Source organism: Macaca mulatta, chromosome 9 (genome assembly GCF_049350105.2).
Source record: "Macaca mulatta isolate MMU2019108-1 chromosome 9, T2T-MMU8v2.0, whole genome shotgun sequence".
NCBI classification, from domain to species: Eukaryota; Metazoa; Chordata; class Mammalia; order Primates; family Cercopithecidae; genus Macaca; species Macaca mulatta.
Window position 1 is genome coordinate 81,575,078 of NC_133414.1, and position 27,873 is coordinate 81,602,950.

The following is a 27,873-nucleotide window of genomic DNA, read 5'->3' on the forward strand; positions in this document are numbered from 1 at the left end:
ACTGCAAGTAAAAAGCTTCTGCACAGCAAAGGAAACAATTAACAAAGTGAAGAGACAACCTACAGAATGGGAGAAAATATTTGCAAAGTATTCATCTGACAAGGGATTACTAACTAGAATATATAAAGAACCCAAACAACTCAATAGCAAAAAACAAAAACAAAAACCAAGACTGTTAAAAATGGGCAACAGACCTGAATAGGCTGGGCATGGTGGCTCACGCCTGTAATCCCAGCACTTTGGGAAGCTGGGGTCTCCAGGGTGGATCACCTGAGGTCAGGAGTTTCAGACCAGCTTGGCTAACATGGTGAAACCCCATTTCTACTAAAAATACAAAAATTAGCTGGGCATAGTGGCGGGTGCCTGTAATCCCAGCTACTCAGGAGGTTGAGGCACGAGAATTGCTTGAACCTGGGAGGCAGAGGTTGCAGTGAGCCGAGACTGTGCCACTGCACTCCAGCCTGGGTGACAGAGTGAGACTTTGTCTCACGCACACACACAAAAGACCTAAATAGACATTTCTCAAAAGAACACATACAAATGGCCAACAGGTATATGAAAAAATGTTCAACATTACTAATCAACAGGAAAACGCAAATCAAACCCCAAGAAATATCATCTCACCAGAGTTAGAATGGCTATTACCAAAAAGACAAAAAAATAACAAGTGCTGGTGAGGATGTGGAGAAAGGGGAACCCTCATACACCGTTGGTGGAAATGTAAAGTAGTGCAGCTGTTATGGAAAACAGTATGGAGACTGTTTTCTCCAAAAAACTAAAAATAGAACTACCATATGATCCAGCAATCCCACTGCTGGATCCAAAAGAAAGGAAATCAGTATGTTGAAGAGATATCTGCACTCCTGTATTTATTGCAGCACTATTCACAATAGCCGAGTTACAAAATCACCCTATATTTGTCCATCAGTGGATGAATACATAAAGAAAATGGGGTATCTATACACAATGGAATATTATTCTGCTATAAAAAGAATGAATGAAATCCCATCATTTGCAGCAAAATGGATGGAACTGGAAGTCATTATGTTAAGTGAAGTAAGTTGGGCACAGAAAGACATGTATTGCATGTTCTGACTTATATGTGGGAGCTAAAGGAAATGATCTCATGGAGGTAGTGAGTAAAATGGTGGTTACCACAGGCTGGGAGGGGTAGACGGGAGAAGGGAATGAAGAGAGGTTGGTTAATGGGTGAAAACGTACAGTTAGATAGAAGAAATAAGTTCTAGTACTTGATAGTACAGTGGAAAAATTATAGTTAATAATAACTTGTTGTATATTTCAAAATAGCTAGAAGAGAAAAACTGTAATGTTCCTAATACACAAAAAAGATAAATGTTTGAGTGATGGATATCCCAGTTATCCTGATTTGATCATTTCACACTGTATACAAGTATAAAATATCGCATATACCCTAAAACATGTACAACTATATCAATAACAAATACAAAAAAGAAGAAAAAACATTGTGTATATGTTTTAAAGACCTTCTTGAAGGCACTGTCTATAGTTCCATGCTGTTAGGTGGCCAACTGGCTTGTCATCTTCCCCTACCTTTGGAACAGGTATCCCAACAATTTTGCAGGTGAATGTGACTGGAGAGCCTTCTGTGACCCGGAAGTGCTTGAGTCTCTTGTCAAAGATGGGAGCAATACACTTGCCCGTGGGGATCTCATCGTGTTGAATTTCATCATCTGATTCATCAACAGGAGTACGTTCCAAGCGAAACTCTATTTCATTCATCAGCCTCTGCTCAAAGCTTGAAATTTTGTACTCCTGTCAAAATGACAAACATGTTTCAATTTCCATATGGCAAGGAAGAACATGTCCATCAGGACAATTGAGGAAGCCACTTTTTAAGATTCAGACATTAGATTTATACCATGAAATCCAAATAAACCAGATATGTTCCAGATCCAGTTTCTCACCATGGAGCACTAAAGGAAATGTCAGTGTCTCTCCTAAAATCCCACATGGCCTTAGTGCATCCTGACATTCCACCTGAGCATGCAGTCCCAGTAGAATTCTGTAGGAAATGGAATGTAGATGGAATATAATTTTCAGAGCTATATTAGTGTTCCTTTCAATATGGATAACTTCCTATAGAGTTATTTTGGCAAAGCCATTCTGAACTGCATTCTGATATATGCCTGCAACGCCTGCATCACCAGCTTCTTGTCTCTACTGGATTTTTCCATCTTCACACTTGAGGAAAAGCTGTCTTGAAAAATATATCACTACTGTAACAATACAAGATGGTGAAAAAAAAAAAAAAAAAAGATGCCAGGCACAGTGACTCACACCTGTAATCCCAGCACTTTGAGAGGCTGAGGTAGGTGGATCACCTGAGGCCAGGAGTTCGAGACCAGCCTGGCCAACACGGCAAAACTCTGTATCTACTAAAAATACAAAAATTAGCTGGGTGTGGCGGTGCACACCTATAATCCCAGCTACTGGGGTGGCTGAGTTATGAGAATTGCTTGAACCCAGGAGGCAAAGGTTGCAGTGAGCTGAGATCATGCCACCACAATTTAGCCTGGGCAACAGAGCAAAACTCTGTGTCAAAGAAAAAAAAAAAAAAGTAAGAAAGAAAGAAAGAAAAAGAAAAGAAAAAGGAAAAAATCTCTCTTAACTCCGTATCTACTTTCACTGCATCTCTCTGCCCCCCTCACAACAAAACCATTTGAAATAATCCTCTGCTGTTATGAGATCATTTCATTGTCACCTATTGTCTTGCTAACCTACTTCAATTAGTCTTGTGTTCTTTTTGTTCCTCTGAGATTGCAACTGTCAGGGTCTTCAAATATGCCACATCTAATTGTCATTTATCTATTCTTACCTTACTTGATCTAAGCAGCATTAGACACAGATGACTACTTTTTCCTTTTGAAACATTTTCTTCCGTGACACACCATACTGGTCTTTCCTTCTCTTTCTCTCGCCGCACCAGTCTCCTGTGCTGGCTCCATCTCTGCTCTAGGTGACCTCATCCAATGTCCAAGCTTCACATACTTTCTGCTCATGACTCCCAAATCCATATCTCCAAGCCTGGTTTCTTTCCCAGAATTCCAGAGTCATATACTACTATTCTACATTATGATGTCTAATGGGCATGTCAAACAGGATGGCTCAAACAGAACACGCTTGATTTCTGTCCCCCAGAGATACTCCTAACCTCCTTTTCCTCATTTCAGGAAATGGCACCACTATTCATCCACTTGGTTAAGTGATTAAACCAATGTTTCTCACACTGTCTACCATGAAAATCCGGTTTTAAAAATTTCCAGCCTGCACTTTTGTAAAGTAAAATAAAAACAAATTACTAGCAAAATGAAAGAAATGCAAAATTATTGTATACTATATAAAACTTCCCTGTCAAATTTCTATAAAATTTTCTGAATTGTTATCCTTTTTTTTTTTTTTTTTTTTTTGAGACAGAGTCTCCCTCTGTTTTGTTGCCCAGGCTGGCGTGCACCCTCTGCCATGCCCAGCTAACTTTTGTATTTCTAGTAGAGACGGGGTTTCACCATGTTGGCCAGGCTGATCTCGAACTCCTGATCTCAAGTGATCTACCCACCTCAGCTTCCCAAAGTGCTGGGATTACAGGCATGAGCCACCATGCCTGGCCCTGAATGATTACTCTTAATTTCTGTGCTAATCTCAGGGCAGAGAGGTAACATCTTGCAGGCTGGCACAGGTCCTCGGACCACACTTTGACAGCACTAAGTAAACCCTAAAACTAGGACTCATTTTGGATTCCTCTTACTCCCTCTCCCTGCCATAGCCTGCCCATCAAAAATGTCACCTCCCCAAAGCAGCCTCCCCAGATCCCTTCATCTAATGTAACTCCCCATTCTAATTCTCTACATAGCACTGGTTACTATCTAGTATTTTTCTTGTTTGTTTATTGATTGAATGATTGAATCTCCAAGTGTTAGAATGTTAGCTCCACAAGAGCAGGGATCTTGTTTGTCTTCCTTCCCCCTATACTGACAGCACCTAGAAGATTACCGGCACCATGGCAGGTGAGCACTTAATAAGTATCTGAAGAACGAGTGAATACATGAATGAAATAGAAGCAATCATTTGTTCTGACATTACCATATCTTTGAGGAATCTGGAGCCATGTGCTTGGGGTGAGAGTGAGACCTTTGGTTAAACTTATGGCTCTAGTTAACCCTAATTTTATAATTTAGGGGAACTCTATGGAGATGGTACTGGCATGCTCCTGAAATGGAATTTGGAAGCACATGGCTGATATGCACCTGCCCCTAGTCAGTGGGAGAGTGACTGAGTTCAGCACTCGTGCATTCTCAAGCTAAATCACGTTAGTGATGTCCTCTAATTACTGTCTTATACATTCAGTATAATCATCTGAATTTGGATAGAATTTTAACTTCAGAACCACAGAAACTAAGTGTTTCTTGGTTTTAATTTGTTGGAATCAATTTTAAATCTGCTCCTCTCTGCCACATCTCAAACTGGGTAAAAAAAAGAAGTACCCAGTTCTTATAGGGTGGAAAAAGTGATTAATTTCCCATAAAGTTTATTAATTTTTAACGAGATCATTCAAATCAGTTAAAGTAAAAGATCGTTACTGGATTCTGAAACCAGATTTAGTTGAAATATATTAAGATTATTTTCTACATTATAGGAATATTTTTGGGAAAAGTTAATAATTAAAGCTTCCACTATCCACCTATTAGGTGAAACTATGTGAAACTGACATTTTTGTAGGTCAACAATGGTAGACTATCAGAAGTTTCATATGATTCAACCTAATTCTTCACAATGACCGTATTTTCCATAAATATATTATATGGTCTCACAAGTTTGAAGTATTTTCTAGACTTGCCAGTTTAAAATCACACCAGGAATTTTTTTTTCTTTGTTGGACTGTATTCATGATTCTAAATTGATATTACTTTTCTTTTTAACAAATTTGGGTTTATTTTCCAGGATGTTTAGAAGTAAACCAATAAGTCGTTTTATTCCGTTACCATGTGAGATAGGTGCTACATTTTATTGTTTATTATTTTCAAATTACATTCAAAAAGAATAATTCACATAGTTCTCACTCCACATGCAGATCCTAGACCCCAAACTTTTCATGAGGGTGACTTCTCCATTTATTTCAGGCTCTGTGATCATTGGTGGAGAGGGGTGTGGACTGGGTGCCTGTGTTCACAGGGAGAAGTGCCTAGAGGTGCTGACTGAGCCTGTATCTGGCAGGGGGTGTTGGGGAGGGTACGTGGATGGCACCCACCCTAGAGGCCACTAGGGAATTAGCTGGGGACTCTTGCTATGGGTAAATCATAAAGAAAAGGTTATTGTTTCCTAAAAGCTAATCTGTGCTTTTCAGAGTTTTCTGTTCATATTTCAGAAACAAAGACTAAAGCAAGCAGAAGTCCCAGTTTCTTTCTTTTTTTCCTCTTTTCTTTTTTCTTGTCCTTTCCTTTCTTTTCTTTTCGCTCCCCGCTTCCTCCCCTCTTTCATTCCCTCCCTCCCTCCCTCCTTCTTTCTGACGTGATTTCATCATGTTGCCCAGGCTGGTCTTGAACTCCTGAGCTCAAGCAATCCACCCGCCTGAGCCTCCCAAAGTGTTGGAATTATAGACTTGAGCACGCCCAGCCGGAAGTCCCAGTTTCCATCATCATAAAGTTACAGTCATCCACCCTTAAACCGTTAACAGGAATGGGGAGGCTGTATGGCTTCAGATGTTTCCTTTTCACCCACCAGAGATTTTCCTCTTTCTTCTCTCAATGCTACAGATCCTGGTCCTCCACCTCCCATTTCCAGCCCCAACTTCTCAGCATACTCCCGGGACTCGAGTAGTGCTGACCAGCGAAGGACAGGGCACAGGCACCGAAAGCCAGAAGGGAAAGCTCCAAGGCTTCGTCTCCCAACCTGTCCCTTCCCTGACACTGGGGCTGCAGCTCTTTCCCCAGACTTAGTCCTGGTGTTGTCCATTGCCCGCCCTCATTCCATTCCTGTTTCCTCTGCTCCTATCTCACTTCTACATCCTGCCACGGTTTCTTAAAGAAATGCCTCAAAAAATACAAAAATTAGCCGGGCGTGGTGGTGTGTGCCTGTAATCCCAGCTACTCGGGAGTCTGAGACAGGAGAATCGCTTGAACCCGGGAGGCGGAGGTTGCAGTGAGCCAAAATCATGCCATTGCACTCCAGCCTGGGGGACAAGAGTGAAACTCCATCTAAAAAAAAAAAAAAAAAAATGCCTCCAACAGTTAACACTGGATCTGGGTTTACTCTGGTAAATCTTATTTGGGTCATTCATGCATCCGATCCTTTTATCAGTTCTCTATGAATGGCCCTTGTTCCTATGGGACTCTGTGAAGAAAAGGGCATATCAAGGTGGATATCAGACTCTTTTTACTCTCACATAGTCTGTTTCCAGTTATTCCTGAAAACCCTTACAAAGGCTTTTCTTGCTTCATATCAGGATATTACATATCTGAATCCAAATTACCAGGAACAAAAGAAGAACTTGAAGGATTAAGAGAAACAAGAAGACCAGTCCCTGAGGTCTATAGAATAAAATAAAAGGAGTCACCAAGGAGCCAGCCCGAAATGGAGAAGTATTCTGGGGGGTTTTCTTTTTTTTCTTCTTGAGACAGGTTCTCACTCTGTCACCCAGGCTGGAGTGCAATGGTGTCATCACTGCTCACTGCAGCCTCGACTCCTTGGGTTCAAGCAGTCCTCCCATCTCGGCCTCCCAAGTAGCAGAGACAACAGGTATGCACCATCATGCCCAGTTAATTTTTAATTTTTTTTCTAGAGATGGAGTCCCCCTATGTTGCCCAGGCTTATCTTGAACTGGGCTCAAGCAATCCTCCCACTTTGGCTTCCCAAAGTGTTGGAATTACAGGCATAAGCCACTGTACCCGGCCTCTGGGGGTTTTCAATAGGCAAGAGGTCTTAACCTTCTATGGCTTCTTATCTTGTTTTATTATGTCCTCAAATTTCCAATCCATCCATACCACCTCTAGCCCCTATTCTAATAGAGTTCTTGCTACAAGCTAAAGAACCTTCTCTGCAGTTTCTATTGCCTGACTAGGGAGAGCTGGTAAGTTCTTAGCTAACAACACTGTTAGAATTATTACAGGGAAAGATGAATTACTGAAATTCTATATTATGAACTATTTTTTTTCCAAAGAATTTTTTTTTTTTTTTAGACAAGGTCTGGCTCTATTGCCCAGGCTGGAGTGCAGTGGTGTGATCTCAGCTCCTTGCAAACTTTGCCTCCTGGGCACAAGCCATCTTCCCATCAGCCTTCTGAATAGCTGGGACAACAGGCACACAGCACCCCCATAGCTAGCTAATTTTTGTATTTTTGGTAGACGGCGTTTCGCCATGTTGCCCAGGCTGGTCTTGAACTCCTAAGCTCAAGCAATCTGCCCACCTCAGCCTCCCAAAGTACTGGGTTTAAAGGCGTGAGTCACCATGCCTGGCCCCAGAGAAATATTATTATACATGGTGGTAAGTTATGACTATACTTATACTTCAGAAACACAATCGGTTATAGATATACAGCCTTTAAGCACCTGCCTGAGAATATAAATACCACATTGTCTCTATGTATTCCAAACAACAAATTTTAGGAAGTTGATTTTAAGTTGGGGCCTGATTTTACAGAATTTAAATGCTTGAATTGATTTAGCCAAAGGAACTACAGAAGCAATATGATGAAAATATGTGCTTTTTGTTTGACCATAAATGTGTATAGTAAATACACACTTGGCTATATATTTATTATCTTAACCAGTACTCCAAGTTGAGAGGTGATGAAAACAGAGAGCTCAATGAGTTGTTTAAAATATACTATTAGAGGCTGGGTGTGGTGGCTCATGCCTGTCATCGCAGCACTTTGGGTGGCTGAGGCAGGCGGATCACCTGAGGTCAGGAGTTTGGGACCAGCCAGGCCAACGGGATGAAACCTTGTCTCTACTAAAAATACAAAAAAGTAGCCAGGTGTGGTGGTGAGTGCCTGTAGTCCCAGCTACTTGGGAGGCTGAGGCATGAGAATCACTTGAACCCAGGAGGCACATGTTGCAGTGAGCCGAGATTGTGCCACTGCACTCCAGCCCGGGTGACAAAGTGAAACTCCATCTCAAACAAACAAACAAAAAAACAAACCAAAAAAACCAAAAAAACATATATATAAAATATACATTATTAGTAACCAGGCAGTGAGGATACACTTGTAACTAGATTGTAATCAGAAGTTCCTACTGAGGCACCAAGATGGGCTAGATATCAGAAAACAAGTGACTTTTGAGATATACTGTTCTTCAGAAATTTCAAAGCAGGTGCTTAAGAACAGCTTAGATGATTTCAACCTTTTACCTCCATCACAGACACAAGAGTTAGGAGGGAGAACACCCAGCAAGAGGACTTTGAAGAGAGCCATTAATGCCTGTGAGATGCCTACCTCCATCCCTAACCCTGGGGTACTTGTTTCACCTCAAGTTTAGCGAGGGAGACTAAATGGACCCCCGTGGAGAGGGTCCATTGGAGAGCTCGGAGAGCTTGCTATGCCTCCTACAGTTAGGGGGACACAGGGGTTTGCCATCTGCCCCCTGCCTGAGAAATCTGAAGAGTGAGGAGCAAGCTGGCTGTTTGGGGATGGGCAAGCAGAAGGCTGTCTTGAGTGGCCTGCAGGCCTACAGTGTGTCAGGGCAGAGGGCGTGCTGTGGTTCCCATCGTGCATCCGTAGGCCACAGACAAAACAAAGTCAATGTGGGATCAGCTTAGGTCCTTTCAGGATCAGGAAAGGAAGGAATCAGGAGCAGAAGTTAGGCCGGGCGTGGTGGCTCACGTCTGTAATCCCAGCATTTTGGGAGGCTGACGTAGGTGGATCACCTGAGGCCAAGAGATCGAGACCAGCCTGGCCAACATGGTGAAACCTCGTCTCTATTACAAATACAAAAGTTAGCCAGGCATGGTGGCGAGCACCTATAATCTCAGCTATTCAGGAGGCTGAGGCAGGAGAATCTTGAACCCAGGAGGCGGAGATTGCAGTGAGCCGAGATCATGCCACTGCAATTCAGCCTGGGCAACAGAGCAAGACACCGTCTCAAGAAAAAAAAAAAAATTAAAATTAAATGTAAAGGTATTTTCTGCACTGTTCTGCACAAATGTTTCACTATCAATCCACGGTCCATAAATGTGCATTTTATTTTTTTTTTTTTTTTTTTTTTTTTTTTGAGACGGAGTCTCGCTGTGTCTCCCAGGCTGGAGTGCAGTGGCGTGATCTCGGCTCACTGCAAGCTCCGCCTCCCGGGTTCACGCCATTCTCCCGCCTCAGCCTCCCAAGTAGCTGAGACTATAGGCGCCCGCCACCACGCCCGGCTAGTTTTTTGTATTTTTTAGTAGAGACGGGGGTTTCACCATGTTAGCCAGGATAGTCTCGATCTCCTGACCTTGTGATCCACCCGCCTCGGCCTCCCAAAGTGCTGGGATTACAGGCTTGAGCCACCGCGCCCGGCCAAATGTGCATTTTAAATGTCCAGTACGGGGTTTATGCTGTGTTCTCCATGTTCCTTTGCCTCATCTCCTTTGTGAGTAAAAACAGGAGTTTTTGTGTTAGCTGCTCATAGATGATGTCTACACTCAAAGGAAAGAATATTTTTTCTATGTAAATCTTGATGTTACAGAAATTAAATCAATGAGAAATGACCCATCCTCTCTAGGCTCATGAATTGCATAGAATTAGAGTTGCTCTATGACAGGAAATGAAAAGCTAAAAATATTTACTTCAGAAGAATATGCCACTTGAAAATATAACCATTTTTTTAAAAAACAGACAATCCTCTTAAGGCTGATAAATTGACAACTTGAAACATTTGATTTCTGGGACACATCTGCAAAAAGTTTCTTCAAATTGGCAGTTCCTTCAAATTGGTGGAGACAGTTTTTCTGTTGCCAACCATAGTGTAATGACGCATCCCAGTTGGACATGGCATTGCTGAGATATGGGCCATGATCCAACAGTCACTGCCTGAGCTCACCCCTGGCTTTCTCTACTCTGTGTCCTGAGCCTGGAATTCAGGGGCAAATAAACAAACAGGAGCAAGCCAGCTAGGAAACCTGCTCAAAGTGTTCCCAATAGATTCTGGGTATGATGTGCACTAAAAGAAAGCATTGCGTGTTAGAGAAAGTGTTCTCCTTTTCTTTCCAGAGACAGCCAGAGTTTAGAGACAGAAGAAAAGATTCTTAGATAAACTTGGAGGTAGGCCGGGCACAGTGGCCCACGCCTGTAATCCCAGCACATTGGTAGGCCAAGGCAGTGGATCGCTTGAGCTCAGGAGTTCAAGACCAGCCTGGGCAAAATGGTGAAACTCCGTCTGTACAAATAACACAAAAATTAGCCAGGAGTAGTGGCACGTGCCTGTAGTCCCATCTACTTGGAGGTCTCAGGTAGGAGAATTGCTTGAGCCCGGGAGGTGAAAGTTGCAGTGAGCAGAGAATGCACCATTGCACTCTGCACTCCAATCTGGGTGACAGAAACTTGGAGGTTCACATGCCTAGAAGATAATTTCTTTTGCTATTTATCTAGCAATCACTTGTTGCCTTCAATAGAAATAACTAGTTGTCATAGCCTACCCTGTCTCTGCTGCCAAATTCTTAGTAAGTACCTATTATGTGCTAAACACTGTGATAGACCATGGGGATACAACATTCTGCACCTTCTCTACAACATTCTTTCCAACATTCTCTACCTTCAAGGAGCTTGCATAAAAATACTTTTAATCCAGTTTTGTACTTAAGAATAAAGAATTCTTAAAAGATGCACAGATTTACTTTATACTTAAATGTTTGGTTAACACAAGAGTTTTGTTTAATTTCTGCGTGTTTTTAAAAGTTTTCATCTTGGCGAAACCTCATCTCTATAAATAAACTACAAATAAGCAGGTGGCTTGCACCTGTAGACCCAGCCACTGGGGGTGGGGCTGAGGTGGGAGAATCACTTGAGCCCGGGAGGTCAAGACTGCAATGAGTGGAGATCACACCACTGCACTCCAGCCTGGGTGACAGAGTGATACCCTGTCTCAAAAAAATAAAAAAGTTTTCATCTTTTAAAATCAGCTGATTAAGTTGGATTGTTACCATAATGGGTAGTATCCATAATGAGGTATAATCAGAATCTATATAGTCAAGTGAACTATTTTCCATAGTTTTGCAACAAATCCAAACTTTTCTACTTGGTTAACAGTTGTATTACCTTATCTGAAACTAATGTAAATCCCATAGCTGGGATTGATCCAGCAATGTTCACTGAGCACCTACTCTGCACCATGCACGACAGGGATGCAGCAATGAACAAGACATCTCCCAATCTGAGCCCCCAGGGAGCTTCTGACTGCTGCCTTCTATGTGGGTCCATGGCAGAGGATACAGAGACACTTCACTATCCCAGCCGCCAGGGTCCTGCAATGCCCAAAGTGGGCAGCATAAAGCCAGTGGCCTTACAAAGTAGAATGTAAGGCCAATGTGAAATTCTTGTTAGAAAGGGAATGAATGGCATGACTATTCATGGCTCACAAAAGAGGATTGTCATAAAGAATTCATGGTAAGAGATGAAAGAGGAAAGACTTAAATAGAAGATCTGACAGAACAGCTTAGAAGGAGATTAGAGGAACAAAAGGCAGAACAAAAATTAGGTACTTATTTTTTTTCCTCTGTCACATCGGGCAGTATCTGGAAACTGCAGATAGTTTAAAAGAAATAATAATAATAATAATGATAATAATAATAATAATAAAAAGCAGGGGGTGTGAGAGGACCAAATAAAGAGATGGGAAAGTTTCCAGAGAAATGAGGTGAAGGAGGAAAGCTGGAATAAGACATTAGCTGGGGGTAGAGGGGTGGGAAATGGAGATTAGAAATTAACAATCAATCAACATAGCTAGTCAACAAATACTTACTGGGTGCAGAACTTCATGCTAAGTCATGTATGAATTAAAATCATTTGTCATGAAAGCTGCATTATGCTTTGCGATCCTGGATTCCTTTTTTAAAATTTTTTTATTTTTGAGGCACAGCCTTGCTCTGTCACCCAGACTAGAGCTCAGTGGCACGATCTTGGCTCACTGCAACCCCCACCTCCTGGGTTCAAGTGATTTTCCTGCCTCAGCCTCCCACGTAGTTGGGACTACAGGCACCCACCACCACACCCATCTAATTTTTGTATGTTTAGTAGAGACAGGGTTTCACTGTTGGCCAAGCTGGTCTTGAATTCCTGATCTCAAGTGATCCGCCTGTCTCAGCCTTCTAAAGTGCTAGGATTACAGGCTTGAGCCACCATGCCCGGGCGTGATCCTGGATTCCTTTGACTTTTTAGATTCACCACTCTAACCTAAACCATTTAGGTTTTATCGATGTCCAGTCAAGATCCACTGGTGATGAATGGTACTCTTCAAAATAGGAAACGATGCAGCCTAAAATCTAGAAATAAGGAAACCTTTCTCTTGGCTTATCCCCAACTCAAAGACACTTGGTTGTAAGTTTAGAAAGCTAAAAATTTTAATAAATATGAGCCTCTGAAAGGATGGCACCTTCTCATTTCACAAGGTTCTAAGAATCAACAAATGTTACTTGCTAATTGTAAATATATAAGATGAGTTAAAGGGCAAAGACTGAACTATCACAACAGAGAAACACAAAGCAGTAGATGCATCAAAGGAAAACCATTTTAAAACATAATTTACAAATCTGAGTTCTGGGGAGAAAATTGGTTATAGTCAGTAGTATTCATTGTTCAAGGACTTCTGATTTATTTTCATGCTCTGCACAATGTGTTAATGCTAGATCATGCAAATGTTCTAGGACAGTTTATTCTTTATTTACTTAGAACTAAAATAGGGCAAGAGAACCCAGCTTTCTGGACCTAAAAATTTTCAAAGCAAAACAAATGCATACTCTTCCGAAGGAATCATTTGCACCCCCTTCCCATGTGTGTAGGCTGATATGGGAGTAAGAACACAGATTGTTTTCAAGCCTGTGACCCCAGACGCAGGCCTAGATCAATACCCAGGTGTCTCTTCATAGTTTTTCTCTGCTTGTCTAATGTTTTTACACTTTCCTAAGCTGACTTTCTTAACTTCACTAGTGTGGATCACAGTATATTTTAGACAGTTCTTCACGACGTTTTTACTATCATTTCCCAAGGCAGCAATGGATAAAACAATATAATATGATCATCATTTTATTTCCCAAAACTTCCTCAGAGTCAACATCTGCCATCCAAATGCAAGCACTCCATTTCAGACAGCTCCTAGTTGCCCAAATTTCATTTATGCAGCTTGGATTTCATTATCCATGGCATGGAACGTAGTCTAAGATCAATTCTGTAATTAACCAACTGTAATAATTCTCAGAATAATAATTCTCAGAAGAATGACACATGTCACAAATATTCAGATGAGTGTGTTGAGATGCTTTTAGAGACTTTTCTAGTTCCTGCGATTAGTCCAGAAGTTAATTCATAATGGAGGTTTATGAGAGATTTCCACTGGATTTATGGCACTCAACTTGTGGAATTTCATGTTTACATGTACACACATGTCAGGTAACTAAGAGAAAAACCCTTCTTTCCCCTGAGTTGGGCAATGGGGTATCCTGGATCTACCTACAGAGTAACTATAAAAGTAAAATCAAACAGCGTATGTACTGAGCTAGCATTGTTTTTACAAGGCTCTAATTGCTCGCTCTCCCAGTTGTAAAAGACATAGGCTGAATACAGCTATGATTACAATGATTTAGAAGGATTAACAACCACAAGTGTGGTGACAGTATTATAGGAAAACAAATCTGCATTAGATAGAGCAACATTTATAGGGCTTGAAGGTAACTGTTCTCACAAAACTGAAAACGCTGCAGCATTTCAGGGAAAATGTGAGAGTATCCTGGAAACCACAGCTCTAGTTCCAGTTGCACTATTGAGCCTGTGCCTTAGTTTCTCTGTCTAGAGGATGGAAGAGAAGAATAGGTGGCGTTGGTATTTGCCTCCCAGAAATAGATGAAATTTGGTGAAATAATCAATGAAAAGTATACTCAGTTATGGCAAGTTTAAATATTCCCCTTAATAATTTTAAGTGAATTTTTAAAAGGTTTTAAGCACCACATTTTCAAAAGAATCCACTCAGTATAAGCTGCTTAATATATAACACAATTGCAAATTACTGTATATCCATGGCTGCACTGGAAGTAAGAGACAGAAACACTAAGGAAAACAGCATGTGCTCCGGGAAATCGGGAACTTTGTTTCTAGGAGTTCACAAATTCCACAATATTTGGCATATTGTATTGACTGAAATTTTGTTGTATTTTTGTCAGTTCCCATCTTGGGAAATAAACCAAGAGTTAGATTATTAAAATGTAAACCTGCATTAAAAATAACCATTTGATTCTCAAAAGCAAAAATAAATGCCTCAAATCAGAACATGTTCAGTCTATCTCTCTTTTGTTTGAATGATGCTCACACGTGGCTTTCCTCTCTTTCCTTTGGTGTAAGCATTTACTAGAAAGCAAAGAGTTGTACAGGTTGAACCACAGGAAATTGTCTAATGGCTACTTCACATGATTCAACCTAATATAAGGATTGAGAGGTACTGGTGACCAAACTTTTAAGCACATTAGATTGAAGATTAGATAACTTAGAACCCCAGAGTTCCTTAAAGTCTAGGTCATAGGCTGGGTGTGGTGTCTTACGCCTGTAATCCCAGCACTTTGGAAGGCCGAGGCAGGATTGCTTGAGCCCAGGAGTTTGAGACAAGGCTGGGCAACATGGCAAGACCCCTGTCTCTTCAAAAAATTAGAAAATTAGCTGGGCCTGTAGTCTCAGCTACAGTGGGGTAAGGTAGTCTCAGTGTGGGCTAAGGCAAGAGGATCGCTTGAGCCCGGGAGGTCAAGGTTGCAGTGAGCCATGATCGTACCACTGCACCCCAGCCTGGGTGACAGAGTGAGACCTGTCTCAAAAAACTTTAGATTGTAAACTGAGCTGAGGATTGCTGGGATGCACAATAGATTGTTTACTCTCTTTTTTAATATATCCTATTCTAGGTAAATACATGTAAACAAGTAAACTGAATTAACTACTGGGAGAATTAAGAATTGCAGATCCACACAGGCAGATTTCTTTGGTTAGTCTGTGCTCTACCATCTGAGCTGCAACATCAGCCTCACTGAGGTTACCTGAGTATCTGAGCACTGAATCAAGCAAAATTATATTCCTTACAATAAAATTTCAATAAACCTTCTGAATCCAACAATCTTACCTGCTGGTTTGGTCTGACATCACTGAAATTTATTTTTTTCCCCAAGTCTCGAATCACCGCGTTCTTAGTTTCACGAATGTGATCATCATTCACTGGTTGAGGAGACTTTGTATTTTTCTTCACTAATCCCTGGGACGGCCTGTAAGATAAATCCACACCCGACACACCCATGAAAAGCACTGGCCAGGGTGAAAAGGCCTAGAAATCAGAGTAGTTGAAGTGACAACCAGAAACCAGCAGTCATTAGGCACTTAGGGAATTAAGCCCTGTGCAGAGAATCAGTATTTGTAAATGTCTTTTTGGTATTTTAATTAAAACAAAATTTTTTTTGAAACAGAGTCTCACTCTGCCACCCAGGCTGGAGTGCAGTGGTACGATCTCGGCTCACCGCAACCTCTGCCTCTTGGGTTCAATGATTCTTCTGCCTCAGCCTCCTGAGTATCGGGGATTACAGGCATACACCAACACGCCCAGCTAACTTTTTGTGTTTCTCCTAGAGATGGGGGTTTCACCTTGTTGCCTAGGCTGCTGTCAAACACCAGACCTTCCTCGGCCTCCCAAAGTGCTGAGATTACAGGCATGAGCTACCACACCTAGCCTGATATTTTAATTATTAATAATCATTCAAAGTAATCATCTCCTTTGTTCTGAAGTGTTCCACATCCATTCTGTGTCTAAGAGAATAAGATTATCTAGGAATCCACAAAATGAGAGCCCTGTCCCAGATCAAGCTATTCAACGCACATATCGCCTCTTAACTAGCATCTTACATCAAGAAACCTCAATGACACTTACATGGATGGTGCACTTCTAGGCAGCCCCATGGCATTTGTGGGTGGGATGGAAGGGAGAGAAGGCAGAACAGAGCTGAGAAAAGCCACGGGGTTCTGAATCCGGCTGGTAGGAGAGACAGGAGTTGGGGACACACAGCGGGGCTGAAACTGGTTCCCGCTGGGGATGGAAAATGTGAGTGGTGGTGGTGTTGGCTCTGTTGGGCCTGGTGGGGGTGGCTCATTTTGGATGGAAAGCCCTCCTGGAGATTTGGTTTGCATGGAGGGGTGAGACACTAAGAGGCTTTCTTTGCTCACTGTCCTCTGAATAGTTTGAGGAGTGCTGCTCAAAGTGAACACTGGAGAGCTGGAAGGGGCCACGGTTGCTGCGGTGGTGTTCGTGGAGGGGAAGAAATGCTTCGGCCGGGCCAAGCTGAACGTCTGTGATGAAGGAGCCTTCACCTGCTTACTGGATGTTGTCACCGCTGGGGGAGCAGTGGAGTTCAAAACACTCATGTTGAAAGGAAACTCCTTAGGAGATGAAGGAGATGGGTTTTGCAACTGGTGTTGTTCCAGTAAGACTTGGTTATGAAGCTGTTGTAACTGAGTGGAATCACTGTACACAAAACAAGGGTGGAGAGAGAGAAGGAAATGTGTTATTATTGGCCTCACCTTTCAAACAATGTACAGATAGACTGTTTATAACTTGATGATAGGCGGGGCATGGTGGCTCATGCCTGTAATCCCAGCACTTTGGGAGCGGAGACAGGGGGATCACTTGAGTCCAGGAGTTTGAGACCAGCCTGGGCAACGTGGTGAAACTCTGTCTCTACAAAAAAAAAAATTATATATATATATGAGGCCGAGGTGGAGGGATTGCTTCAGCGATCCCAGGAGGATCCCAGGAAGATCACTTGAGATCCCAGGCTTGAGCCTGGAGGTGGAGATTGCAGCGAGTCCTGATCGTGCCACCGCACTCCAGCCTTGGTGACAGAGTGAGACCTGTCTCAATAAATAAATAAAATAAAATAAAATAAAATAAAATAACTTGATCCTAATAAAGAACACACAACCAGAGTGGCAAGAATCAGCTGACCAATAATTGGTGAGTTTGTCTTTCCTTCTTTCCAAGGGCGTCATTGACACTGTATTCTTTGTATTGTGACCTTTGAGTTGTGCAACAAAGAGTTTATAAATTGGAAAAGAGAAACAGAGACAATGTTTCTCTTGTAGGCAGTGCTCAAAGTTCTGATGACCAGCGGAAAGTATCCCAGCTGGAGAACAGAAGGCACTGAGCTACACACAAGTGTGAGTTACTGAAAAGGGCCGAATTCTCCATAAGAACATGCTGTATTCTCCACTCTGCCTTGTTTTAGAGCAGACCTTGACAAAGAAGCCAGATGTGTCTCAGAGGGGTTTCTCATTCTCTTGTGATAACAAACCTTTATAGATAAGGTGACCATATGTCCCGACACATTCAGGAAGGTCCTGGTTTAACATCTTTTCCTGGCATCATTATTTTTGTTTTTGTTTTTGTTTTTGGTTTTGAGACAGAGTCTTACTCTGTTGCCCAGGCTGGAGTGCAGTGGTGCGATCTCGGCTCACTGCAACCTCTGCCTCCTGGATTCAAGCGATTCTTGTGCTTCAGCCTCCCAAGTAGCTGGGACCACAGGTGTGTGCCACCATGCCCGGCTAAATTTTGTATTTTTAGTAGAGACAGGGTTTCACCATTTTAGCTAGACTGGTCTTGAACTCCTGACCTCAAATGATCTGCCCGTCTTGGACTCCCAAACTGGTAGGATCACAGGCGCGAGCCACCGTGCCCGGCCCTGACATCATTATTAATAGAATTCACTTTCACTCTCAGAAATGTCCTAATTTGAATGATGATTATATGCTCACCCTGATTAAAAACCTTGCCTTAGACTTTTATGGTTCCTAAAAGGAGAAAGATCAAACTGGAAACAGTTTCTCCATTTACAGAACCTGAGTCACAGAGGCATCACATGATTTGCCTTAATGGTCCGTTGAATTCAATGGTCTGTTGAATTCAGTGGTCTATTAAATTTCTCTTCACGACAGAGTTCTTTTTTAACAAAGTGTAATGAAAATGTCTTAAAATCATATATGCATAAAGTCATTAAGGCTGCCAAACTTTGATGTTTAGGAGAATCTACTCTTGAATGAGTAACCACAGGAAGACCCATATGTGGGATCACAGTGCTTCAGGACCACTAATTATATGATCTTCATTTTATTTTTATTTATTTAATTATTTTAGGCAGTCTTACTCTGTCACCTAGACTGGAGTGCAGTGGCACAATCACGGCTCACTGTAGCCCCGACCTCCTGAGTTTAAGTGATCCTCCTGCCTTAGCGTCCCAAGTAGCTGGGACCACAGGTGCGCACCTCCTGGCCCCGCCAATTTTTGTATTTTTTGTAGAGTTGGGGGTCTCATCATGTTGCCCAGGCTGGTCTCAAACACCTGAGCTCAAGCAGTTTGCCCGCCTTGGCCTCCCAAATTGCTAGAAATACAGGCATGCGCCACTGCGCCTGGCCGGTTTTATGTTCTTTGGAAATATGTGTTGCTTTTGGGACACAGAGACTCTGCATTGTAAGGAATACAAAAGAAATTATTAAGGATTTTGAATTCTTAAGATAAAATGCTAGACAACAAACTTGAGATACTGTATCAAGTGCTTTTGAAAACAGTTTTGGCAACGACAATTTCTGGCAGTGTGTGCTGGAGCCAGTTCACTGGCTTTGAAGAACAGATAGTGCACATCTCATTTCAACCACCCATTCGATGACTTTCTCTTAGTAGCTTGAAATTGGCGCAAATGCTAAAAATCAGGGCTTTCTCTCCCCTGTCAGTCATTAAACATTTGCCAGTGCATCACTGACTTGGAAAACTAGTTCTGAGTAAATCTGCTATGGTTTTAGCAGCAGTCACTGTGCTGGTTGCACATTTGAATCACCTGGAGACTGTAAAAGACAAATGAACCTTGCTGATTTAGGCACCTGCTCAGTTAATTTACCTGCAATGGAATTCAGACAGTTATTATTATCTTTTCAAATGTAGGTCAGTCGTTCTCAAACTTTACTGGGCCTCAGAATCCTCTGGAGGGCCTGTTAAAACATAGGTTTCTGGCCCCCATCCCTAGAGTTTCTGATTCGGCAGGTGTGGGGTGGGGCCTGGGAGTCTGCATTCCAACCAAGCTTCCAGGTGATGCTGATGTGGTGGGTCTGCCTACCACAAGGCCCCAGGTGATTCTCACAGTCATCCAGGACTGAGAACCGCTGCCCTAAAGAAACACTTGGCCCCAAAGCATAGGCTTTCCTAGTACATTCTGACTTTTGTCTGACATTTATCTCACTTTTAAATGTTAATTATTGTGTTTTCCTGGGTGTAGCGGGTGGGTGGTAGGGAGTGGGGAAGAGTTGCAACTCAGGGTTATTTCTTTCTTTTTCTTTTTTATCTCTTTTTGAGACAGAATCTTGCTCTGTCACCCAGGCTGGAGTGCAGTGGCATAATCTCAGTTCACTGCAACCTCTGCCTCCTACGTTCAAATGATTCTTCTGCCTCAGCCACCTGAGTAGCTGGGATGACAGGCACGCGCCACTATGCCTGGCTAATTTTTGCATTTTTAGTAGAGATGGGGTTTCACCATGTTTGCCAGGGTAGTCTAGAACTCCTGACCTCAAGTTATCCACCTGCCTTAGCCTCCTAAAGTGCTGGGATTACAGACGTGAGCCACTGTGCCCAGCCGGGGTTGTTTCTCTAACTCTAGACCAGTGGTTTCCAAACTGGCTGCACATTAAAATAATCTGATTCAATTGAGATGGAAGGCATAAATATATTTTAAAGCTCCAAATTTTATTCTAGAGTGTGGCCAGGATAACGAATCACTGCTCTAGACAGCTTAATATTCAATCTGAAATTTCAAAGTCAGGCTTTGATGATACAAGGTTTAAAAATGACAGCTTCCCTTTCTGTTGCAATTTTAAAATCTACTTTATCTCTATTTTCCAAATGAATAGCAAATTGAAGGAACAAGCAGAAAATTGTATCCTTGAGAAGACTGAGTCAATATATTTTAATGCAAAATGTGTGAGGTTAAACCAATGAGGTTAAAACTAGTAAGAAAAGGTTGTAGGCATGTAGATTTACAAAGGGTGTGTGTATGTGTGAGTGCGGTGAATATATATATTCATATCTATACTAATGTAAACATATATATACACAAGAGAAAACTTAAGGAAGGCAAAGAATATTAAAGAATTACATAGTGCCGAGAACTATGTTTCTAGAGGGTGTCACTACATGATTTATTAGAGAGACGTCTTATGTTAATTGGAAGTCTCATGTGGCAGACACTGCTGTCTACTTAATTCCCCCCTTGTAAAAGAACCCGATTTTGTTTATGGTGGCAATATGTGCAGCTAAAGACTGTACTTCCAACCTCCTTTGCAACTAGTGTCCCATCTGCCTAAATTCTGGCCAAAGAGGCAGAAGCAGAAGATTTTGGTTGAAACCTCTAAGAAGTCTCCTTAGAAGAGATTCTAACATCAAGAGTGATGTCTAGGTGGAGTGGCTCACACCTGTAATCCCAGCACTTTGTAGATGTGATGACTTGACCACCATCAGCTGTCTTGGACCATGAGGGGACCTGGAGAAAAAGCCAGTGTTTGGGATGGCAGAGCAGAAAGACAGAAGGAGACTGGATTCTTAATGACCATGGAACAAACATTCATAGCTCCAGATTCCCTGTCTACTTTCTTTATATGAGAGAAAATAAACCCTCAACTATTTAAACCCTGTTAGTTTGGGTTGTCTGCAACATGAAGCTCAACTTAATCCTAACTGACATACCTGAGGACTGAACTCTGACCTTTTTCCATGCTCAAATCCTATCCTAAGGGACCTAGGGAAAGTCACTTCCAAAACAAGCCATAGCCAATCTCATGAAACAGGTCTTTTTTTTTTTTTTTTTTTAGAAAGAATCTCATTCTGTCACCCAGGCTGGAGTGCAATGGCGCAATCTCAGTTCATTGCAACCTCTGCCTCCTGCGTTCAAGCAATTCTCTCACCTCAGCCTCCTGAGTAGCTGGGATTAAAGGCACACGCCACCACACCTGGCTAATTTGAAACACGCCTTTTTGACCCAGTGTATGGTGGTTTTCTTTTCATCCCGACTCTGTCATGGCATCACATGACAAACAGCAGACTCCCTTATTTTAACTTAAACATTCCTTTCTACTGACTCCAAGTTTTCAGACAAAACTTAACTCTTTCAATTGCCAACCACAGAATCCCCAGCCCCACCTATGACTGGTAAGTCCCTGCTTTGAGATGTCCTGCCTTTTGGGGCCAAACCAATGTTTATCTTCTTGTATTGATTTATGATTTTACCTGTAATTCTTGTCTTCCTGAAATGCATAAAACCAAACTGCAACCTGACTGCCTTGAGTGCACTTTCTCTGGACCTCTGGAGACTGTGTTTCCCTGGGTCGTAGTCACTCATATTGACTTAGAATAAACCTCTTTAAATATGTTGGCAGAATTTTATTTTTCCATCGTACTATATAACGGCCCCTAAAACTGTTACTGGGGAAGAGACAGTCCTACAAAGGAGGCAATTCCCCAGGAGGTTGCTTGGGGTTACCTGTTCCCTGTAACTCCCTTCTCTGAGAACTTCTCCCACCTACAGTTTCTTCCAAACATAAATCCTCTAACAGTTGAGTGTACTGGGGGAGGGGGCAGGAGGTCACCTGACCAGCCTGGACCAACTAGAATTGGGAGTTGAACTGCTGAGACTGATTTAGTTAACAGTGGTACTTGACACAGATTATGATGTGGAATGGGGACATGGCCATGATGGGCCACTTATGAACTGATGGGTCTTCAAAGAGAGAAGAATGGACCAGATAAGTAAAGAGGAAACAAGGAGATGCTCACGTAGATGGAGGGCGAACCAGCCGCACAAGCTCCAGCAGACAGAGGCTGGACTGACCTGTGATCCTGAGATGACAGGTGAAGAGGCCCAGCTCCCACCACTCTAGTTCTTCTCCTGCAGGGCTTGGTTGTGTTTGGCTTACCAATTTCTGCCTATATCCCTGCAGTAACCTCTTCCCCTCTTTTTACTTTAAGTGGATTCCTGTTTCCTGTGACTGACAGGACTTTGAGGGGACTGAGACATTTCTGAATGTGACTTGCTTAGAGGCATGTTTCACAACATTGAATCTTATGTCCAGAATTTTGCCATATACAGTGATGAGAAGAATATAAACTAAACACGAATGGCTTCCAGTGAACATCTCATGGTGATGAGCAACCCACAGTGGGTGCACTGGTGCTGTAGATTTTGATGTTGATATTTAAAGGTTTTTGTAATTAGAAACAATTTTTTATGAATTTGATGTGTGGATGAAACGGGAAATAATAGCAATATCATGCCCTATATTTGCTGTGTTGTGGATGGACATTTTGAACATTTCAACACGGCTTTCTTTTTCTTTTTTCTTTTGAGACCGAGTCTCGCTCTGTCACCCAGGCTGGAGTGCAGTGGTGCGATCTCGGCTCACTGCAAGCTCCACCTCTTGGGTTCACGCCATTCTCCTGCCTCAGCCTCCCGAGTAGCTGGGACTACAGGCGCCCACCACCATGCCGGGCTAATTTTTTTGTATTTTTAGTAGAGATGGGGTTTCACCATGTTAGCCAGGATGGTCTTGATCTCCTGATCTTGTGATCTGCCCGCCTCGGCCTCCCAAAGTGCTGGGATTACAGGCGTGAGCCACCGCGCCCGGCGGTGATTGCAACATGGCTTTCTAGAGAGTCAGGGCAACAACCACAGTAGGCTTCTGAGTTGAGTCAGAAAATCATGACCACTTCTTTATCCTACTATATTTATCCAGCAGCAGCTAGGAACTATCTAACAAATACTAAATAGCTTTTCTATAATGACTACAGAAGCTTAAATTGAAGCAGAAATGAGAAATATAAGGATGAAATTACAGACTGTAAAGACGATTAGACACAAAAAACATCTTTATAAGAGAAGCACAGAAGTGCTTTACCTGGGGCCTCTAATGTCAGAATGTCAGACAAATGTTTCTGAATTAGTGCAACATTGCTTGGAGGTAGAATATTAATTAAGGATAATAGTGATAGTATGCTTCTACTGATGTAAGGATGTACATTTGGCAAAACATTTAATGTGTATTTTCTCATTTGGGAATTCCCCTTTTTGGTTCCATCTTTTTTTTTTTTTTTTTTTTTTTTTTCCTGGACAAGTCTTGCTCTGTCACCCAGGCTGGGGTACAGTGGCACAATCACAGCTCACTGTAGCCTGAAACTCCTAGACTCAAGTGATCCTCCTGCCTCTGTCTCCCAAGTAGCTAGGACTATAACTATGCACCACCATGCCTGCTAATTTTTTTACTTTAAATTTTTTCTTTTAGAGACAGGGGTCTCACTATTTTTCCCAGGCTGGTCTCAAATTCCTGGGCTCAAGCGATCCTCCTGCCTCGGTCTCCCAAAGTGCTAGGATTACAGGTGTGAGCAACTGTGCCTAGCTGAGTTCCATTATTTTTAAGATCAGACTCAAGAAAAGATCACAGAAGCTCCTGGTTATTCATCCTACTTTTTACTTACAGTTTGGGTTTGGCCAGAACTGGAGGGGGCTCTTTGACGGGGGAAGAAGGCTCTGGGATTTTTGTTGCCTGTCCGTTGAACCTCTCCTGGAAAGAATCGGGCCTGGTCTGTCTGGTGGTCACCACGCCAGCCTCGGAGGATGCTTCACTTCCTTTGTCATCTTCAGGCAGGTTGAAGTGCACACGAAGCCCAATCCTGGAGCTGGACCGGGGCTCATTGTGGTTCACCAGAACTCCCTCGAGTTTGGGTTTGGGGGGTTGTTCCACAGATGGAGGCTCTGAGTGGGGTGGGGAGGGCTGTGGCTCAATAGCAGCCAGGTTGGTGGTGGAGTTGGCTGAGTGAAGAGACCCGTTGTTGCTGAGGTCCTCATTTCCTGAAAGGACAATAACAGGACCTGAGTTGTCAGCCACTGTAAGCCTGAACTGGGGCATGTGCACAAATGGGAAAGTGTTCACACCAGATGAATGTATGAATGGGAAATGCTTGTCAAAAACAGATCATCATCGGGGCATTAAAGAATGGTAAGGATACAGGAAAAAAATTAAATTAAAAATAAAATACTAAATTTAAAGTATAAATACCCCTTTGGAAAGAAATTTAGAAATTTATTGAGGAGATGTTCTCTTAGGAAATATAATGACGACAGCAGGGTAACTGGGGTGGTGGCTGTAAGTGCAATAAGAAATTGAAAATTGGACACTGCTCAAGAACATTTTCCTCAATAATTCAAAACTTTTTGGGAGAGCCAAGCCAGCTTCGTATGAAAAAGAGTAAGGAATGGTAACACAAAGTCTGCATATTCACACTCAAAGTCACAGGCTAAACTGTTCTGGCATTAAAGGGTCCTTACCTCTCACATACAGCTGTGCAATGCTTGACACTGTGCCGTATTTGTTGCTTGCAGTACATGTGAAGCACCCAGAATCTTCTGCAAACACCTCAGCAATGACCAAGGTGCAAATCTCCTCTATATCCCAGTGAAACAGAATGGTTACTGACTTAATTATGAAAATAGAATTATAGAATTTACTGGTATCAGATGATGATTCTACAAAGTCAATATAAGAAGCTGGTTATATTAATTCTTTGAAAACAATTGGTCAAAACAATTATTTGATTGAATTGACTGATTAGTAGGCAAAATGAGTCAAATAATGTAGAAACAATAACTCCATGCAGACAGGCCTAGCATTGACAGGGGGAATTTTTTTTTTTTTTTTTTTTTTTTTATAGATGGAGTCTTGCTCTGTCACCCAGGCTGGAGGACAGTGGCAAGATCTCGGCCCACTGCATCCTTCACTTCCCAGGTTCAAGCGATTCTCCTTCCTCAGCCTCCCGAGTAGCTGGGATTACAGGCGTGTGCCACTTGCTAATTTTTGTCTTTTTGGTAGAGATGGGGTTTCACCATGTTGACAGGCTGGTCTTGAACTCCTGACTTCAAGTGATCTGCCTGCCTCGGCCTCCCAAAGTGCTGGGATTACAGGCGTGAGCCACCACGCCCGACCTGACAAGGGGATTTTGTAAAAATTGTTACATATTATGGATTCTCAGATAATCTTCTATTCTTATGTCATCAGTACAGATGGCAAAAATAGAAATGAATGACAATAAACTTTTTAAAAATCACAAAAACAAACTAGGAGTCAAAGGAAAAGGAAATTTCTGTGAAATTAAAGAACTAATAAAACATTTTCTAAACCTAGGTCTCTCACTATTTCCCTGGGGAACTTTTGCAGTAAGATTATTTTAAAAAAGGACCACAATTTAAAATTGGACAGCAAATATTTTGCTTTACTAGTAGTAATGAACTGATAGAGTAACTTGAAATTCTGGGTGAAAGAAGAGTGAACGGCATTTCTACTTTTGTATTACTATGGTAAATCTTATGGATTACTCTGATACACTGTGAACAATGATCCTCTGTGAATAACTACAGAGGTAATTCCCACATAGAACCACATGACTACCATCCAAAATTATTAAAGTTAGATATTCCTTGACAGCTAATAAAGAGGAGGTATAAGACAGTAGCATAAACCTCCAGTTATCACTCCATAGAAATGACATTAAAAACAAAATTATTAAAAAATAGTTGCATTAGGAGAAACTTGGCAGGCATCTCAGTGCTTCACGATAATTGAATTGAATTAACTAGACCATTTCTAGGAAATCTGGCCAGGGGGGCATGGCAGGCAGTATTGAGTATTGCTGTTTGAACGTGTCCCCCAATATTCATGTGCTGGAAACAATTCCCAGTGTTTCAGTGTTGGGATGTGGAGCCTAAAGGGAGGTGTTTATGTCATGATGCCTCTGCCCTAATAAATGGATAAATGTTGTTATCATAGGAGTGGATTCGTCATGGAAGTAAGAGTGGCCCCCTCTCTCCCTCCCTTCTCTTGTGCACTTGCTTGCTTGCCCTTCTGCCTTCTGCCATGGAATGACACAGCATGAAGGCCCTCACCAGATGCAGGCCCCTTGATCTTGGGCTTTCCAGCCTCCAGAACTGTAAGAAATAAATCCCTGTTCCTTATTAAAAATCACCTAGTTTCAGGTATTCTGTTACAGCAGCACACAGTGGACCAAGGCAAGTACCTACTCAGTAACTCTTCCTCCTCCTACCTCCTTGTTGATAGAACTTTGGCGTTGTCTACTCTACTTGGAGTGGTCATATGTTTCGAAGAAAGCTGGCCCCTCTCAGCCTCAGGTGGTAAATCATGACTGGTCTAAGCCAGTCAAGCTAACTCTATTCTTGTTAAGTGGTAGTTGAAACACACAATTCCAGTCAGTGTGATATTGAAACCATCACCACAGGGTTGACAAGAATTGCATGCTCGGTTCGGGACAGAAATATAGTTAAGCGTTAATCAGCCTGCACTTTGACCCACTTTCTTTGTCACTTAAAGTCATACAGCACTAGATCCTGACCTTCTGCATCCGCTTGTTCCTATAGATAGGATTTCTGACATTAGGATCATAAGACTATTTAAGAATTGATTTGCATCCCCATTGTTCCTATAGACAGGATTTTATTTATTTATTTATTTATTTTTTGAGATGGAGTCTCGCTCTGTCGCCCAGGCTGGAGTGCAGTGGCATGATCTTGGCTCACTGCAAGCTCTGCCTCCCAGGTTCACACCATTCTCTCGCCTCAGCCTCCCGAGTAGCCGGGACTACAGGCACCTGCCACCACGCCTGGCTAATTTTTTGGATTTTTTTAAGTAGAGATGGGGTTTCACCATGTCAGCCAGGATGGTCTTGATCCCCTGACATCATGATCTGCCTGCCTCGGCCTCCCAAAGTGCTGGGATTACAGGCGTGAGCCACCGTGCCCAGCCTCTATAGACAGGATTTCTCACATTAGAATCGTAAGGCTTCTATTTTTTTTGAGACAAGGTCTTGCTCTGTTGCCCAGGCTGGAGTGTAGAGGCATAATTTCAGCTCACTGCAGCCTCTACCTCCCAGGTTTGAGTGATCCTCCCACCTAAGCCTCCTGAGTAGCTGGGACCACAGACATAAACACCACCATGCCTGGCTAATTTTTAAGTTTTTGTAGAGGTGGGAGTCTCACTATATTGCCCAGGCTGGTCTTTAACTTGTGTGCTCAAGCGGTCCTCCCACCAAAGTGTTGGGATCACAGATGTGAGCTACTGTGCCCAGCCTCATAAGGCTTTTGTTTAAGGATCTCTTAAGACATTTTTTCAGACCATGAATTCCAGCAACTAGTTTGAAGACCCCCACAGAGGATCGAGATCAGCAATGAGAACATGGCTTCTTCATCTTCCCGTCCCATGACTTCACCCTGCACTTCTCAACCAACCAGTGATCTCCGCTCTTCAGTCCACTCCAAAACCCTTAAAAATCCTAGCCCGGCTAATTTTTGTAAATTTAGTAGAGATGGGGTTGTATGTATGTTGGCCAGGCTGGTCTCGAACTCCCAACCTCAGGTGATCCACCCGTCTCAGCCTCCCAAAGTGCTGGAATTACAGGTGTGGGCCACTATGCCCAGCCTGAAGAGAGAATTATAGTAATGAGATCACAAACCAGCTTTCTCTAACAGGGTTGCAAATACAATCTGATTTTTCTGGGTGGCACAGAGAGGGCCTTCGGATGTTTTTGCCCTGTTTTGTGAGTGACT

At 42.4% G+C, this 27,873-nt stretch overlaps 1 protein-coding gene across 6 annotated transcripts in view; it reads right to left on the reverse strand.

The window, feature by feature from the left end:
• The window catches only part of MYPN (myopalladin), a 124,728-nt gene that overhangs the window by 21,391 nt on the left and 75,464 nt on the right, over window positions 1-27,873 (reverse strand). For all 6 annotated transcript variants that reach the window (XM_015147514.3, XM_028826596.2, XM_077946703.1 and 3 more), the window contains 5 exons: window positions 24,589-24,705; window positions 23,739-24,111; window positions 16,110-16,700; window positions 15,315-15,453; window positions 1,573-1,794 (listed from right to left, as the gene is read on the reverse strand). In XM_015147514.3, coding sequence (XP_015003000.3) covers window positions 1,573-1,794; window positions 15,315-15,453; window positions 16,110-16,700; window positions 23,739-24,111; window positions 24,589-24,705 — 1,442 coding nt within the window. The remainder of the gene's footprint in view (window positions 1-1,572; window positions 1,795-15,314; window positions 15,454-16,109; window positions 16,701-23,738; window positions 24,112-24,588; window positions 24,706-27,873) is intronic.